We start from the raw sequence: 16,041 nt of genomic DNA, 5'->3' as shown, positions 1-16,041 counted from the left end.
AAGCAAAGAAGATGAGAATAATAAATTTGAATTATGGGATAGCTGAGCTTTTATAATGCATCAAAGAAATGAAAGCCTGAAGGGCCTATCACATCCTATATTGAAAGGCAAATTCTAGAGATGGATGCTCGGCAAAACAAATTGATACAGATGGGTCATTGATTCTATGCTCTTGCACTGCAATATTTCATTGGTAGAAATAACCGTCGGGTTCCTCCCCGAAATCATGGCATTGACCCGGGGATAAACGCCATTTTAGAATTGAAATTCATAGCTCAAATACAAACTGTGGCCAGATGTTAAAGTGATATTAAAATACGTTGAAATGGCAAAACGGAACCGCGCTTCCGCTTCCGTGAGGTTTAACCGTGCTTCATGATTCCGGATAGAAGTACTCCATAATACTAAGACTAGAGGAGAGATCCATGAGGATATATGCATAGATGGAGGTGGGAATCACAGTTTTGGGGATGCAAAAATAGAAGTGAGGCGAGCTAATAATAAGGCACGAGAAGAAATTTCAATCCTGTAGTCGTCACATGATCAGATATCGTTATATACATAACTTGGATAATACTTCACCGAGCCTACTATAAAGTACGTAGTATCTTATTCAAAGAATAATAATAGGTGTCGCTTTATAGAAAGGTGTAGGAAAGACGCAACACAATGCACGTGACCTAGGTTGAAGATCGGATGCTTTCTGAATGCGTTGATGATAGTTGTATGATTTATAAGTGAGACAACCCTAGTTTTTAGGAACAGAACCAGCTAGATAACAGGCTAACAAAATCTTTTGGGGAAATTTCGGCTCTCATATAAATCAATCATTAGACGTAAAGTTATATATGTTCGTATTGTATAGGAATTACAGTTAAATCTCAACACAGCCTGAACTCTACATCATCTCCCTATCTCTTTGAAATTCCCAACACTCATGTCACTAAACAGATCAGGGTCTATGTGTGACCAACCAAGCCAGTCTGTGGGGCGTTGTCAGGGTTTGTGTTGGTCCCAGCAAATCCCAATGCCGTGTTCCAAGCATCCGCAGTTGTAGCATCGCGAGTACCCAATGCTACGATCTGGGTCTGAGCAGCGGCTGCAGCATCTTTGGCAGCTTGATTGGCACCACAGACGTTGGTCAATTGGTCGTGGATTCTGTTGGTGATAATGGCTGGGTTGAGAGCTTCTTCCTGTCCCTTGTTGACAACTGGATCGATGGCTTGGAAAGTTGATTCGGTGGTTTGACGACCATTGAGACCGGCTTCGAATTTCTGTCAAATGAATTAGTATAGTAAGACTTTGACATTTCAGAGAGCCCAGAGGAAGCTTCGAGACAGTCCGGGGAGCCAGCATGTGGGCCCCCGAAACAAGTTCTAGACCCCGCTGGCCTAGTGCAGAACAGAATTTTAGTATAGAGATAAACTTACCATAGTTGGAGTGCAAGTTCCAAAGTCGAGACCGGCGATAGTAGAAGCCTGGAATCCAGCAAAGTTTCCAGTAACCGCATTTGTGACAGCTCCAGCTCCAGCGGCAGCCGTGGAGCTCGATGATGAGGCGGCAGCGCTTGCTACTGCTGATGTGGTAGCAACAGAAGCGGCAGCAGTAGCCTATTTGTTGTCAGAAAGCGTTCTTCGGCTTACAATTGCATGAACTTACAGTACGGGTGACAGTCACCATCGTCGTAGCCCCGCAAGCAATGGCAGAGCTGGCGGCTACGCTTACACTTGAAGCGACTGAAGCCGCACTCGACACACCAGAAGCGACTGAAGCTGCACTCGACGCACCAGAAGCGACAGCAGCTGCTGCCTTAGTCCCATCGAGAGCGACGGCGGTGAAGTTGGAGAACCCTTGAGCAGCCATGACTTGAGCAACGCTCAATCCATCTGCGGCGAACGGGGTAACAATGGACGTGTTTGAGTTGGCGTTTTCAATGGCTTCTCCGCCTACAGCAGGGTCGATAAGAGGAACCACGCCTCGGAGTGCAGCAGTAGTTGGAAGGGTGGGATCCGAACAGATGGAGGGGATGCTAACGACGAAAGGGTTGAAGTTTTGCTCCGCGGCAACGAGGCCACGGGCGGCAGCAATGGCGCGGTCGCTGGTTCCGAGTTCAGCGACGATTTGATCCGCTTGGGTAAGTTCTACCAGCTGGTTAGACAAGAACTACAACATGGGGCGGAGATACGTACTACCGCATGGATTGGCAGCAGCCAAGAGAAATTGAATGGATCCGCCAGAAAGAGTTGCGGCTTGGCCTGAGGTTCCGAGATCGCTCAAAGCACCAATGGCAGCAATGGCCCCATTACCTTGTTCTTGACCGAAACTATACTGTGGTTAGAAAATGCATAAAAGAAGAGATCTGACTGATCCAAGTGTTGCTTACCGAGCTTCGGCAATAGCTGCAAGAAATGCAACGAGAACAGTTTGAGTATACATATTGAAGGATATGAAGCGTTATTGAGATGGTTATAGCGATGTGTAATAATGATAAATTCGTTCAAATGTTTGGACCGGCCGAATGCAAGAAATATTTGAATGAGAGTAATGAATGTAAAGTTCACAGAACTATAGCGAATGTATAAAATGAATGGAAAAGATTGAAGCTGTTGATGCGATGAAGAATAAACACAACGTCGGAAAAGACGAAGTTATATAGAAATATCAAGACCGTGCATCAAGAATAATCAGCCTCCTGCCTCCACTAGTTCCTCGGCGCTTCACATTGTCACAGAATATCCCTACGCATCTGACATTTAGCTGAAAACATCAGACGATGCTCCCTGATCTTAAGATGTAACTAGATTCACGAGTGCTTCTGGCGAAGATCATGTTTCGAAAGGTCGTGAATTCTTACCTATTCCCAAATGACGGGTCTTGCAACGTACAACTAGAAACTCGAGATGTCTTCGATCTGAGGCTAAGCGAAAAGGGGGTTATTTTGGCTCGGTTATTTTTGGGTGGCACGCGCGCTGATTGGTGGAATGTAGAAGAAAGTATCATGTACCTCCGTACCTCACCACACAGGCTCGTGCGGACTGTGCTCAAACAAAGTTCGCGGTTCTCAAGAATTCCCCGAACTGAAATCACTTGCACGCGGTGAAGCGTCGCAAGTATTTTGTTGGCCCCTTCATACAAGATGAGGATATATTCCGGGCGGAATTAAGTTAGGAGGAAGTGGCTTCCAATTTCAATTGTTGAAGCATCACCTTCTGCGCTTAGAGCCCATAGCATATACGAGTAGAGAACTCGAATTAGATCTTGAGATTTTAGCACCGTGAGAAAGCCTCGGTGAAGTACAGTAGGGCTCGTGCGGCGACCCCTCTGGATCCACGCAGCGTTTCTGAACGAACTCCTAGCTCTGTTGCAAAAACCTGCACGACATCATTTAAGCCCTTTTATGGAGGTACTCCGTATGCGTATGAGCGTTCTTACTGGTGCCGTATGCTAGCTATGCTTGAATACCCGCTCGTGTTTTCCCCTTGAGGGTTATTTCCCTGGCCTCCTGCAGCAACAAAGTGGATCCACTCCTCTCCCCCCATCCCCCCTCCCTCAAGGGGTCGGGATGTCCGGGGATGCCTCGTGGTTGGAACTTTCGTGTAGTACCAGAGCAATTTTATCCACTCTTCAATCTTCATTTCTTAACTTTTTGCTTTCAAATCTTGGATTATTCTTCAGTATAGATGACTGAAATCTTACGGGTGTTCTATCAAGTCGTATATAAACTAAAACGTTTTCTAACTCTCCTGAAACGCATACAAACGTGTCTGGTCCTTCGTCACATGACAGGCTCCAAATTTCTCCTGGGGGTCACACTTTGTTCCTTATCACTTTGGCTTTTATTCCATGACCGGTCTTTTGTTCTCAATACGCTCTTCAAAAATTCTTCGACTTTGAAGTACTTCTCTTGCAACGCCTTTCTAGTCTAGAGACGATCTCCAATCAGTTCCACCGGCAACAAAATCCTATTGCATTTGCGGAACGTAGGGCTAATGGATCGTATTTTCCCAAGAAAAAATCAGATTAACTGGATTCCCCGCTCCCACTAAACTTCATATTTGAAGTAAACACCTGATACCATTAGATTCCAGACGCACTATGTCTTTTTTCTTCATCAGATATTTATAAATTGAACGACAGCGAAACGAACTTCAAGCTGCACTTTGACCATGGGATATCAAACAAAACTTTCTATACTAAAGCATGACGTATGCCTCAGAAGTTAAATTTCATGGTCCTTGCACACGAAACACCCTATCCACTGGTGGTCGGACGAGGTGGAATTTCTCCTGCCTTCCCCACACCCAATCCCAATCTTTTATCTCGTCGTTCCAATACACGTCCTCTTCCTGATAAAAGTTCATCGTCTGATTACGTTCCGCTACGAAGTATTCAGCATACAGCTCAACGCTGTAGTACGTGTTGTCCAACAGAGGGAGGTCGCCAAGAACTTCAACACCTTCTTGTAAATTAAACATACCTAACGAACTATCAGTTAAAAAACGTTCAAAGTCATTTGGGGGTATAAATACCAATAAGGGTTCCAGCGGAGTGTCCCCAGTCTCCAATTGGATGGCAATATATCTTTCCATCGAAACCCTCATTTCTCATCTGTTTCAGGCTAGTCTTTAATATGTCATTCCCCGTGGTGCCGACCTTCATATTAGATTTGACAATATCTTGTAGTCGATTCACTTGCTTCAATCCTCCAATGTAGCCTTCCGGGATATCATCCTCGGATTCCCCTGGGTAAAGAACATATGCCATATGCTGAGTATCTGTATTTAACCCAAGGGCCGTGACCCCAAAATCGCAGTGAAGGAGATCACCATATTGTATAACTTCTCGATCTGTTGTCATTGGGTGGTCGCCAAATGGATCTTCAGCATTTAAAATAGAAACATCGGGCATAAACCAGGTAGTATAGTTCAGCTGTTGGATTTTGTCTCGCATCCACCAGCGGACATCCTATACATACTTAGCCCATAAAGTATCATTCTAACACCAAGAAGACTCACATCTGTGGTAGTAATTCCTGGCTCAATGACTGCCTCGCTGAAGGCTTCTGTGATGATGGCCCAAGCCGTCTCTTGCAAACGACGATACCACTCAAGCCGACCAGGCACCATAGTTCCAATAAATTCGACACCCACCATCGGCTCCACAACAAGCTTCTTTTCCCATTCAGGTCCCAGCTCTTGGACGATTTTCCCAAATTCGCCAACATGCAGACCACTGCTAAATGCGACATCGGTGTCCGCGTTGACTGCAATGGAAGAAACATTATGCGCCTCTAGAACGGAACGAAGTTCAGACCATACTTCTGGAGTATTATCAATCCAGTTATATGAAAAAGAGGCATCTTCAACGGTATTGGCGAGGAATAAGTCCACAGTCCTGCGTCGTGCCGAAAATTGAGTAGCTGACTTGAGAGACCAGAACACGGTATCTTCAGCATATTCTTTTTGGCTCATCTGGATTCCCATGAGTATGTATGAAGTTTTGAATGGCAAGACTTACCAGCCAAGCATCGACTTCATATTTCCTCAACAACTGTGGAACGTTTGACACCCGCTCTACGGTCCACGCATCTTGAATTGCAGCTTGCTCGCGAAGTGGGGGTAATTGTTGGTATTGAGGAACCCGGGCCGCTTGAACACATGAAACAGCAAGGGATACAAGCAAGGACACAGAGAGCTTTAATAAATGCATCATAATAGCAATTATTCCGACGAAAGTTATAAAGATTATAGCAAAATAATGAAAATAGCACAGGAGGTGCTTGTAAGGTGGGGTATCGGTAGGCTACTCCGTATCCGTATTTGAGCGCCGGCTTCGCTGTTACTACCCACCGACCCATGTCGAATGAGCATACTTAGCCGCTGCATTCTCAGGTCACCAAGATTGCTTGGAAGTTTTCAAAACTTGCAAGATCTGGCTTGGCTCTATTATTCTATTACTTCTCTGCATTAGCATCCCTTTATAAGCGATGTTCTTGCGCACTCGTTCTATAGTAAAGTAGCTGTTTATAGTCAACGAGTCTTCTGCCTTGTTTCTATTAATGTCGCATTAGCCTAAAAGTACACCCTACGGTTGCAAATGCTCCGTCATAATACGATTTTTTTATATCATAATAGGCAAAACCATATGATTCCTCTAGCCATGCCCAACTGACGCATCTATATCTAAGTGGGATAAAAGAGAGGTTATATAAGTGGGAGTAAAGAAGGCCGCAGACAGCTTTAGTAAAGGCTTCCTATTCCCTTTTAGTTGTTAGCATTTGATAAATCCTATAAGCTATAGAGTATGCCTTGCCCCTTATAGTAATCACTAAAATGTAGAGGGATAATACAACCGCGAACTCTAGGCTAGGATCTGACTTATAGTTTTATTATATAATAATATGACATGTAAAAGAGTGTATGTATAGAATGGAAAATGCTCCAAGCCTGTAGAAGCGCTTGTATTTATAGAGTATGCATACCTGTGACGCTCCGTTAGAACCCCACCACAATATATATGGCATCTATGACCCTAGCACTTATTGCATCTCATAATCAGTGCAGGGCAACAGACAAGGACCCTATTTCTTCGAGGCATCACTCGAAACATATAAAAAAGTCTTATATAATAGGGGCTCCTAATCGAGGAAAAAGACAGACGGCACGTCAACTTGTTGTTTGTGCCTGGATCGAGACTTAGGAGCCAAATTAATCGCGAGTTGGGAACAAGCTCGTAGCAATACCATCTAGATTTCAGGCTGGTCGATTTAAAACAATCCACTCTATCTTACTTGATTAGTATGCCGGAACAGGAATTCAATGGCCTATAAATACATATTTATGTTAATAGCTCATGCACAGTGGATAATTACCCTGATTGGCTTCCTCTTCTTGTTTTTGCCGGATCATAAGCGCGCCCGAAACACGACATATAGCAGAGCATTTTATATAGGCGATTACGTCAAGAACCATTTTCCATGAATGCCATTGCGAACAACGTGATGGCGCATCGGTTCAGACATCATCGCTTCTCAAACTGCAAAAGCAAACTAGGTCTCCTTGTATGGAAACGAGTCGTTTGTTTTGTAGTTTTGCAGTTACTACGCTTTGCATATTTTCATGGCGAGCCGTCTCATATGGGAAACTATTCCTTTAAAGCCGACGAAAACATAGAGTATGACAAAGGCAAAGCGACCATAAGACTACGGCAACGGCTGACTTGATCGCCCTTTACGTGTACGAAATAACTGTCGGAATAAGGCACCAAAACTCGCTTGTCTATTCCGCCACTTTTTTCATACACGTAGAGTCGCCTCCCCTCCTCAATGAGGTGTTCCCACATAATACGCAATACTTCGGACAGAAAACATGGCAGAAGAAGAAGAGAAGCACAGCCAAGTGCACTATCATCAAGCAGAAGTTTATATATAGAGATACCTTGGATCCGCGTTGTGGTATATCTGTATACCTTGATCGAAAGAGTGAAATTGTACCAAGTAAACTGGACTGGACTGAGCTGAACTTGGGAACGCTGCTAAACTTAATATCGCAAGGCAAGCATCATTTCCTTGGCGCCGTTGCTAGTGGAGGGGAGGGGCGGGGCGCGACATAGAAAGCGGCACTCATTCCTCCCCGACTTTGAATCTTCAACTGGACTGGGCTGGGCTTGCAATAAACAGATTCAGTGCCGCTTTTCTTTTCACACCCCAGCACCGATCATTTGGTGAACAGTCCATACCCTCAGACCCACGCCCACACACCACACCTGTACCTGTCTTGCATCTGCATGTACCCTGGTTATTATCACGCATATTTAAATAAAGCTTCATCCCCGCCTACGGCTACTACATACCTCCGTAGGTACCTTCACTCCTTTGTTTGATTGGCGCCAACACGTTCGAATAGCTGGGTCCATCCTTTCCCAGCCGCCAAAGCTTGGTACAGTACTGCATTAAAGGCGCAGGACCGAGAGAATACCCAGGGCCAATTGACCGCGACCGCGGTACCTGCAGTGGTGGGTGACCTGACTTGGGACTGGGAAATGAAATCGAAACCCCCAATTGCAGGTAGCAATGGCTACCTCGCTCGACCTGCGATCCTCGGTCTGGCCAAGCTTCTGGTCCTGGGGCTCTCCCAGGTCTCATACGCGTCTGCCGCGCCAGTGACCCAATTCCTAGGTATCAACAAGGAGAAGGGAGATCTGCCGAAAGATGCGGAAGATCCAAGCTTGTGGTTGTATTTGGGCGTCGCTGCTGTGTTGGTATTGTTAGGAGGCGCGTTCGCTGGATTGACCATTGCGTGAGTGGAACTACACCAAGCTCGGTACTACTCCTGCTAATTGATGGTTTTACAGGTTTATGGGACAAGACAGCATCTATCTACAAGTCATTGCAACCTCGGGCGAAGGAAAGGAACAAAAGCATGCACACAAGGTTCTCACACTGCTGAAGAGGGGAAAACATTGGGTTCTGGTTACCTTGCTCCTGGCCAACGTGATGGTTAACGAATCACTGCCCATCGTGCTCGATCGATCATTAGGAGGGGGATGGCCTGCCGTTGTTGGCAGCACGGCGTTGATTGGTAGGGACATCATATATGCATGGGACCTCCTACTGACTATGTATAGTTATCTTTGGAGAAGTCATCCCCCAAGCAGTCTGCGTTCGGTATGGCCTAGCAATTGGAGCGTTCATGCAACCGTTCGTCGTCACCCTCATGTGGCTCCTCGCACCAATCGCTTGGCCCACTGCACAACTTCTCGACTGGGCCCTGGGCGAGGATCATGGAACAACTTATAAGAAATCCGGCTTGAAGACCCTGGTTACCCTACATAAGACGTTGGGATCCAGTCCTACCGACCGACTCAACCAAGACGAAGTCACAATCATCAGCGCAGTTCTGGATCTCAAAGAGAAGGCCGTGGGCGATATTATGACGCCAATGGAGGATGTTTTCACAATGTCTGCAGACACGATCCTGGATGAGCACACTATGAATATCATTCTGAGTGCTGGCTATTCTCGAATACCCATCTACGAACCAGGCAACGAGGGGAACTTTGTTGGGATGCTTCTGGTCAAGATCTTGATTACGTATGACCCAGAAGACTGCAAAAAAGTCAGTGCATTTGCTTTGGCTACTTTGCCAGAAACCCGCCCCGAAACTAGTTGTCTTGATATTGTCAATTTCTTCCAAGAAGGCAAATCACATATGGTCCTAGTTTCGGAGTACCCCGGCGAGAACTATGGTGCGATTGGCGTGGTGACATTGGAGGACGTCATTGAGGAGTTAATCGGCGAGTACGTGGTGCATCCCCGTCTATTCCTTATAGTTACTAACCATGAGAAGGGAAATTATTGACGAGTCTGATGTCTTCATTGATATCCATAAAGCCATCAGGCGAGTGACACCAGCTCCGAAAGCACGCATGCAAAAGACACATATTGTGGGCAGCACAGACGTATCCTCTCTGCAAGCACCCGAAGAACATCTCATTGATCTCACAGAAGGTCAAAGGCCTGAAATCACCAAAGTCATCTCTAACGGACAAAGTCGGAGCAATAGTCCCGCTCATTTTGGTTCCAGTCCAAAGACCACCTTCCTGAGAAGAGGATCTAGTGGTGCAGACGGAAGAAATATTTCTGTGAGAGGCAACTTCAATGACATGCGAGAGCATCTCAAACACCTCGGGCCATCAAATCTTGCAAGTCGCCCGAAGACAACTCGGTATAATACCGTCAAAATAAAATCTGCCACCCAGCCCTCGCGATCTGAATCCAGAACCGATCCAACGGCTCCACATGAGCATATCATCGAAGAGCCTTACCGTGATGACCCTGCACCCTTTGGTGGAGAGGGCGAGGGTCTTCTCAAATCCGCTGGAAAGGAGGCTAGTGATGGTGTGCAAGCATTACAACAGGGCTACGGATCGTTTGACCCCACGACTACATCAAACCCAAGCAATTTAGCAAATTTTGAAACGACACACCAAGACGGTGCAGAGGATGCCAATTTATCACCCACTGACTATTCCTGGACGTCTTCACAAAGGATATCGTTTTCCCGAAATGGTACAGCCCATAGCGAGAGTAGTGATACAGTAGGATCACTCAAATCTGGACTGGGCGTCAGCAAACGAAAGAAGGCCACAACACGAAGTGGCAGCATTACGGAGAATATCATTGAAGCAGGAGGAGTATGCAAAGTTGTGCTAGAGACGACTAGTAGCTCGAGTGACAAAGAAGATGGAGAGAGCAATAAGGGCAAAGCAAACACACCTCAATTTTCAGCCCGATCCCAATTAGGTGGCCAAATGGACGGAGCTGATGACCATGACGAAGCAACAGTAGCTGAAACGAAAGGAGAAGAAGCGAAGAAGAAACGGAAACGGACACGCCACAAAAAGAAGGGTGGGAAGTAGTGAGGAAGGTTCGACCGTTTGCCAATGAGCTTAAATCTGTATGTTGATGTGCTATATTTGTATTGATACTTGAAACTGGCAATCCATGGCTGCTACAATAAACAGGGGATACGGTATGGGGTCTAAGGTATATTTACCCTTGAGAAAGATAGCTGTTACAGCTGTATAACATAACATAATAAAATACAAAATCAAAACTCCAGTTTGTCTCTTACACGTGACCGATTCTCACCGCTGGTCATCTATTGAAGGGAAGAGCAAAGAAATCCTTTGTAGAGAGCTAACTACTTACATCACCAAACTTCTAAACTCATGCTGACCACATGAATGTTGTTTATACATTCATAAGTACGATACTTGAATGATTAGTATATGTACCCAGGCGAGCTACGCCAGGTAGTGAGTATACTGAGGAAACTTTAACCGACATCCGACAACATCCCAAAAATTTCCCCAAACGTGCCCCTCACTCAATAGTTCCCCTCCCCTCCTTTTCTTCAACAACGATGCTCTGCGCCGAATGCTCCCACCCCCTTCCCACGAACCGTACCCCACAAACAATCTGCGCCAAATGCAAGACGCCTCTCGCAACCTGGTGGGATGAGACCACACAGACACACCGCACGAACCGCGAGTCCATCATGGTGGAGACCTTCGACATCAATGCTAAGAATGGGGCTCTTGGGAACGGTTATGGCGGTAATGGTAGATTCAAGAGGAGGAATGTGCAGAGCATAGAGGAGAAGAGTTTCAACGGCGCGTTGGTAGCTGTGAAGGGTCATTTTGAGGGGCTGAAGTTTGGGCCGAAGAGTAGTCCGGAAGTGAGGAAGATGGTGGCGGGGACGTTGGATAAGAGTTTGAATGCTGCGGATGTTAGGTTTGTTCCCGTTTCTTTCTGTCCTATCTCCAAGAGAGTAAAAGAAACTGATTGTGTGCCACTGGGGAAAAGAGAACGCCTGGCGAAAAATATAGACATCTGGCAGCGACTCCGTCAAATTTTCATCCTCGCGCTGCCTAAACTCTCTAGACTCTCTCTGCGCGAATCCTACGACGTACCGGAATCCGCGACACTCATCCTAAACAATTATGCGGTGTTGAAGGAGGATTTGCAGTATTTGAATAATCTGTTGGTGATTAGTAGGAATATGTTGGCGATCAAAGAGACAGCGCAGGAGATTTGCGCAAGAGTGGGCTTTGATGAGGAGGTGCGCATGATGGTCGTGCTGTGTGTTAATGTTACGAGTAAGGGGTATGATGGGGAGAGTGTGGGGGAGGGCGACAGAGGGAGGCTGTTGGAGATTACCGAACTTTGTTCGTCTCTCTTTAATCACAAAGGTTCTAGGAGGAGACCAGCTAACAATAAACAGATAAGAAGCTCCTGGTTACATGTCTACAGCATACACATAACTGGACAATGGGCAACGACCGCTTCAAGATGTCGTTTTGGTTCGAGATGCTGTTTGATGAAGGTTGGGATAATGAGTTACCGGAAATAGGACCAGATGGACTTGATGTGCGGAAAGTGCATCAGGAAGTAAAGAATTGGTTATGGAGGCATAACAAAAGAAATGAGGAGGCAACGCGGCTTCTTGCAAAGTATGAGGCGGATGTTCCCACCGGTGATACCCCTGGTCCGCTCCCGGAAGAGGAGGAAGAATCAAGGGAGACGGTAGAAGAATCTACGACGCCGATTTGGACGTCACCAGAATTGGAGGACAAGTACCAGCAAGACAAACTGTATGCGAGGGTCTCGCATCAAATTGATGTTTGGTGGAAGAGAGTCCGGGATGCGAATTATGATGGATGGGTTGTGCCTATGGAGACGGTTGAGGGAGCAAAAGAACGCGCGGATCAGTGCAAGGAGAATGCTATGCAGCGGTATATTCCCAGTCGGGGAGATCAAGACCGAAATTACGATAATGATGAACAATACGAGGAGCAACAACCGGAGGGAGCTCTTGCGGATGATGAGAATGATGCTAGGTCACTTCAAGGGGAACACGGGGACGAAGAAGAGGACGAAGAAGAAGAGGAAGACGAGGATGATTCGTATGTTGAGGGACCATTACGAGGACTTTTGACGGAAATTCCAAATATCCTAGACACGAAACAGATCGAAGCTCTACATATGACTGTCAAGGCCTGTATCGTGGATTCCATGGGCTCTGGTCTGACTCCAGCCGGAGAGAACCTCCAGAAGACTCGGTGTAAAATGTTCCTAGCTCTCGACTGCGGCAAGAACCTCCTTCGAGAAATGCTAGTCTTCATCGCAGTCTGGGAGCAAACGGATCAGCAATTCATATTCCAAATAACCGCCCAAATTATCGAATCCTTTCACCACAACGCCCTTCTCCCCTACGCCTGGAACTGTCTTCGAATTCTCAAAGACATCGTCTCGCCTGCCCAAACCGTGCTCCTCCGCCTAATCAACTACATGTTCCGTGCCCGTAAAGACAGTCCCATCTACGACGACTTAAAAGATTACAACCGTGACGCAAAACTAATCCACTTCCTCTACAACTACTTCCGCTGCCGCGTCGTCCCCGACTGCGTGGCGCTCATCCACGCCCAAGCACAGATCCGCACTGGCAAAACCCACCCTTCGGAATTCCCTGTCGATCTCTGGGATATGGAACGCGCGAAAGACGGACTATCGCAATATCTAGATTTCATATCCGTCATTGCCGAAATCCCTGAGATGCGGCATTTGCTGATAGAGTGGGATTGTGTCTACGAACTCATCACTCTACTCAAGAATCTTGAAGCAGGAGTCGCGAGAAAAGGACTTGATGAAAAACCACAAGCGAACGTACCACCACTTCACGACACACCGCATAAATTTCCGTGGGCAGGCATCAAGATCCAGATCCTGATAATCCTCACCTCGCTCCTGGCACCCACTAACGTCCGGCGCACCGGACCGGGTAATCCAATTGTACAAAAGCAGTTACTAGATCACACTGGTATCATGCCATTGCTGAATTGCTGCGTTTATGATGGGTATAACGAGTACCTCAAAGAACGTGCGACACTTGCTATCAAGTTTGTCATGGAAGGCTGCGAAGAAGCGCAAAAATTCGTAAGGGAATTAGTTCCCATGAAACAGGCACAAGCAAGAGCACAACAGGAACGTGCGCAGATGGGTGCCCAAGGTGCTTTGAGTGCTGAAGCGGAACTGGCGAGACGACTGGAGAGTGTTAGGATGGCTGGTGGAGGAAGTGTGGTTGAGGGGGTTAAGAGTGCGTTGAGGGAGAAGGGGCATGTGGTTGAGGGTGATGAAGATGCGAGGATTTTAGTTGATGAGATGAGGGAGGGGGAGGTGAAGAGTGAAAAGGCTAGAGGGAAGGAGAGGGAAAAGTAAGTGATGAAAACGCATGGGAAAGCAGGATGCTTGCATTGCATTGCGACTGGTGTTTTTGGATTGGATGGGACTTGTTGATATGAGATACCCAGGGCTTAGAAATAGAGAGATAGGATGATTATAATATATTATTCTGCCGTTCACTAGAGGTGTGTAATCTTGAAGGCCCAGCTTCTTTTGCTCATTTGCTTACCTAGTCGCATTTGTAGTCTCGTTTCAGGGCTTACTTTTCCCCGAAAACTAAACGCAAGAGTGCAGGGGCTCCATCTCTGAAAATACTAAGATTGCGGGGCATAAGGCTCCAAACTTTTGATATTATCAAGGAGCTATTATCAGCTGATGGAATGCAACCACGTCCTGCGTATCCGTAACCAATGAGTAGCAATGGTATGTAGTATCGCAAAGTTTCATACCGCCACCCGAACTTAAGTGGCTGCTAGCAGTATCCTTAGACGAATAGGACAGCTACAGTCAGATCTATGCATGCATGTAAGATGTATAAGTCGATAGCCTGGCCTAGATCACGCTACCCCAAATCCGTTCTTGTAAGCACCGTTCCCATGAAACAAGGATCGCTGTCCTAACTATACGATAATTTATACATATAATCTTACGCTATCCTACATACCATTTCATGCAAGATCATCATGTCGTCTCAGATTGAAGAACTGTATCCTCTGGTGCTAGGAAAGGTGATGTTCTATGCATGCGCCGGGGATATGCCTGCTGTCCAGGACTAACGTGATGCAGGGGTGTAGCATGCGGCTGTTCATCGACCATGTATGTTCTTTCTACCTAGGTAGCAGTCATGGAGTGGGATTTCCGAGTACGTGATAGATATCAAGCTGAAAGAGCAAAGAGCAAGCTAGAAGATTCGCCCGAGCACAACTGGGCGGAAACGACATATGATGGCAAAGAAGGCTCCGATGTCATTGCTGTACCGAATCATTGGCACCGAGTACGCTCCCGTTATTCTCCTGCATCAATCACAGACAACACGTTTATTGACTTGACACATAACCAGAATCACGATGAAATCATGGAAGTGTTGGAAGGGAAAATGATTTTTTACCTCGATGGCAAAGAACATCCTACATCAGCTGGCGATCCACCAATCATAATTCCACGTGGACATATCCATGGCTTTACTATCAGTAATATTATACCCTAGTTGCCTTGTTATCCTCTCTTCTTTCTTTTCAAACAAATCAGCAGCTCACATATCATGTTAACAACTGGTTCAATGATATAGTCAAAGGCACCTATGCCCGCTTCATCGAACGTACCGTACCCACCGGTACCTTCAAAGCGCTGTTCTTTCAAGACCTGTTCCAGCGCCCTGGAATACCTAGTTTCCTTATGGTAATGCGCGCTTTCTATGATGGCGATGCATTCGTTTCTCTTCCGGGTGGTTTTAAGTGGTTGGATTATTTAGTGAGTGGCTGCTGGATCTTGACGTTGGAACCTTTGACTGACGAGAATGGTAGTTTATTACTATAGCAGGGCTTCTGGCCAAGGCTTTTATGCCGGGAAAACCGGCGACTGTGAGACGACTAGGAAAGTGATTAGATCGTGGGCGCTGTGGTTAGGATAGATGGCAGCTACTTTATTTATTCCTAAGCTTTAGTTTGAGATCAAGATATGAGTAATTACTAATAAGCCTATTACATGTAGTACCTCTGGCTTTCTATTAACTCTATGATCTAAATATCAAGCCGGTGCAGGTGTTAGCTCGATATTAATATGCATATCAGAGATAGGAGAGCTTTCGCTGCATTCTGAAGCTGATCGCGACTCTATCTTACTATTACCGACAGTAATAACCATGTCTGGCAGGGTCGGCACACGACTACCTGGTGGATCGGGTCCCAGACGAGGTCGAGCGACATAGTCATTATAAAACTAGCCGAAGCAGAGCCTCCTAGTAGGCGCGGACGGGCAGAGCAGAGTCAACCCCTTTCAGGATGTAGCCTTTTAGAATGTAAGTCCGTGCCCCCCCTTTCAGACCGCGAAAGGGCGCCCGCATAGGGGGTAGCCTGTGCCCACCAGCCACACCAGCCGCATAAGATGCGATGCATAGAACCTCAGAAAATCGAGTTATTAGCGCTGGTTTCGGGTCAGTAAGTGCGTGCACTCCCTACGTATTACAATAGAACTCTTTGCAACTGCAGCTGTATAGGAAGTCATCGCCCCGGACAATACCAACATTGCCAGCTCAGACCACCAACGCACTACCGAGTACCGTATTTGTTGCCCCATGC

At 46.4% G+C, this 16,041-nt stretch overlaps 5 protein-coding genes across 5 annotated transcripts; 3 read left to right on the top strand and 2 right to left on the bottom strand.

The window, feature by feature from the left end:
- Window positions 1-959: 959 nt before the first annotated feature.
- LHYA1_G003402 (uncharacterized protein) lies at window positions 960-2,436 on the bottom strand (the record flags this gene model as incomplete). Its single annotated transcript, XM_031148373.1, has 5 exons — window positions 960-1,274; window positions 1,431-1,610; window positions 1,660-2,141; window positions 2,190-2,323; window positions 2,384-2,436. The coding sequence occupies 5 exons, from the start codon at window positions 2,434-2,436 to the stop codon at window positions 960-962; spliced, it is 1,164 nt and encodes a 387-aa protein (XP_031006060.1).
- Window positions 2,437-4,226: 1,790 nt separating this feature from the next.
- LHYA1_G003401 (uncharacterized protein) lies at window positions 4,227-5,709 on the bottom strand (the record flags this gene model as incomplete). Its single annotated transcript, XM_031148372.1, has 4 exons — window positions 4,227-4,477; window positions 4,530-4,965; window positions 5,016-5,471; window positions 5,518-5,709. 4 exons carry the CDS (start codon window positions 5,707-5,709, stop codon window positions 4,227-4,229), a joined length of 1,335 nt encoding a protein of 444 aa, XP_031006057.1.
- A 2,217-nt stretch (window positions 5,710-7,926) lies between these two features.
- On the top strand, window positions 7,927-10,419 carry MAM3_0 (Protein MAM3; the record flags this gene model as incomplete). The annotated part of the gene is made up of 4 exons (XM_031148371.1): window positions 7,927-8,297; window positions 8,353-8,579; window positions 8,626-9,298; window positions 9,348-10,419. Coding segments are annotated over 4 exons (2,343 nt in total), but the record flags the coding sequence as incomplete, so codon positions are not given.
- Window positions 10,420-10,925: 506 nt separating this feature from the next.
- LHYA1_G003399 (uncharacterized protein) lies at window positions 10,926-13,774 on the top strand (the record flags this gene model as incomplete). Its single annotated transcript, XM_031148370.1, has 2 exons — window positions 10,926-11,730; window positions 11,787-13,774. Coding segments are annotated over 2 exons (2,793 nt in total), but the record flags the coding sequence as incomplete, so codon positions are not given.
- Window positions 13,775-14,588: 814 nt separating this feature from the next.
- On the top strand, window positions 14,589-15,345 carry LHYA1_G003398 (uncharacterized protein; the record flags this gene model as incomplete). The annotated part of the gene is made up of 3 exons (XM_031148369.1): window positions 14,589-14,934; window positions 15,033-15,214; window positions 15,268-15,345. 3 exons carry the CDS (start codon window positions 14,589-14,591, stop codon window positions 15,343-15,345), a joined length of 606 nt encoding a protein of 201 aa, XP_031006079.1.
- Window positions 15,346-16,041: the final 696 nt, after the last annotated feature.

The sequence above is a fragment of the Lachnellula hyalina genome (assembly GCF_007821495.1).
Source record: "Lachnellula hyalina strain CBS 185.66 chromosome Unknown contig00051, whole genome shotgun sequence".
NCBI classification, from domain to species: Eukaryota; Fungi; Ascomycota; class Leotiomycetes; order Helotiales; family Lachnaceae; genus Lachnellula; species Lachnellula hyalina.
The sequence above is the reverse complement of the archived record's forward strand: the minus strand, read 5'-3'. Positions and strand labels throughout refer to the sequence as shown.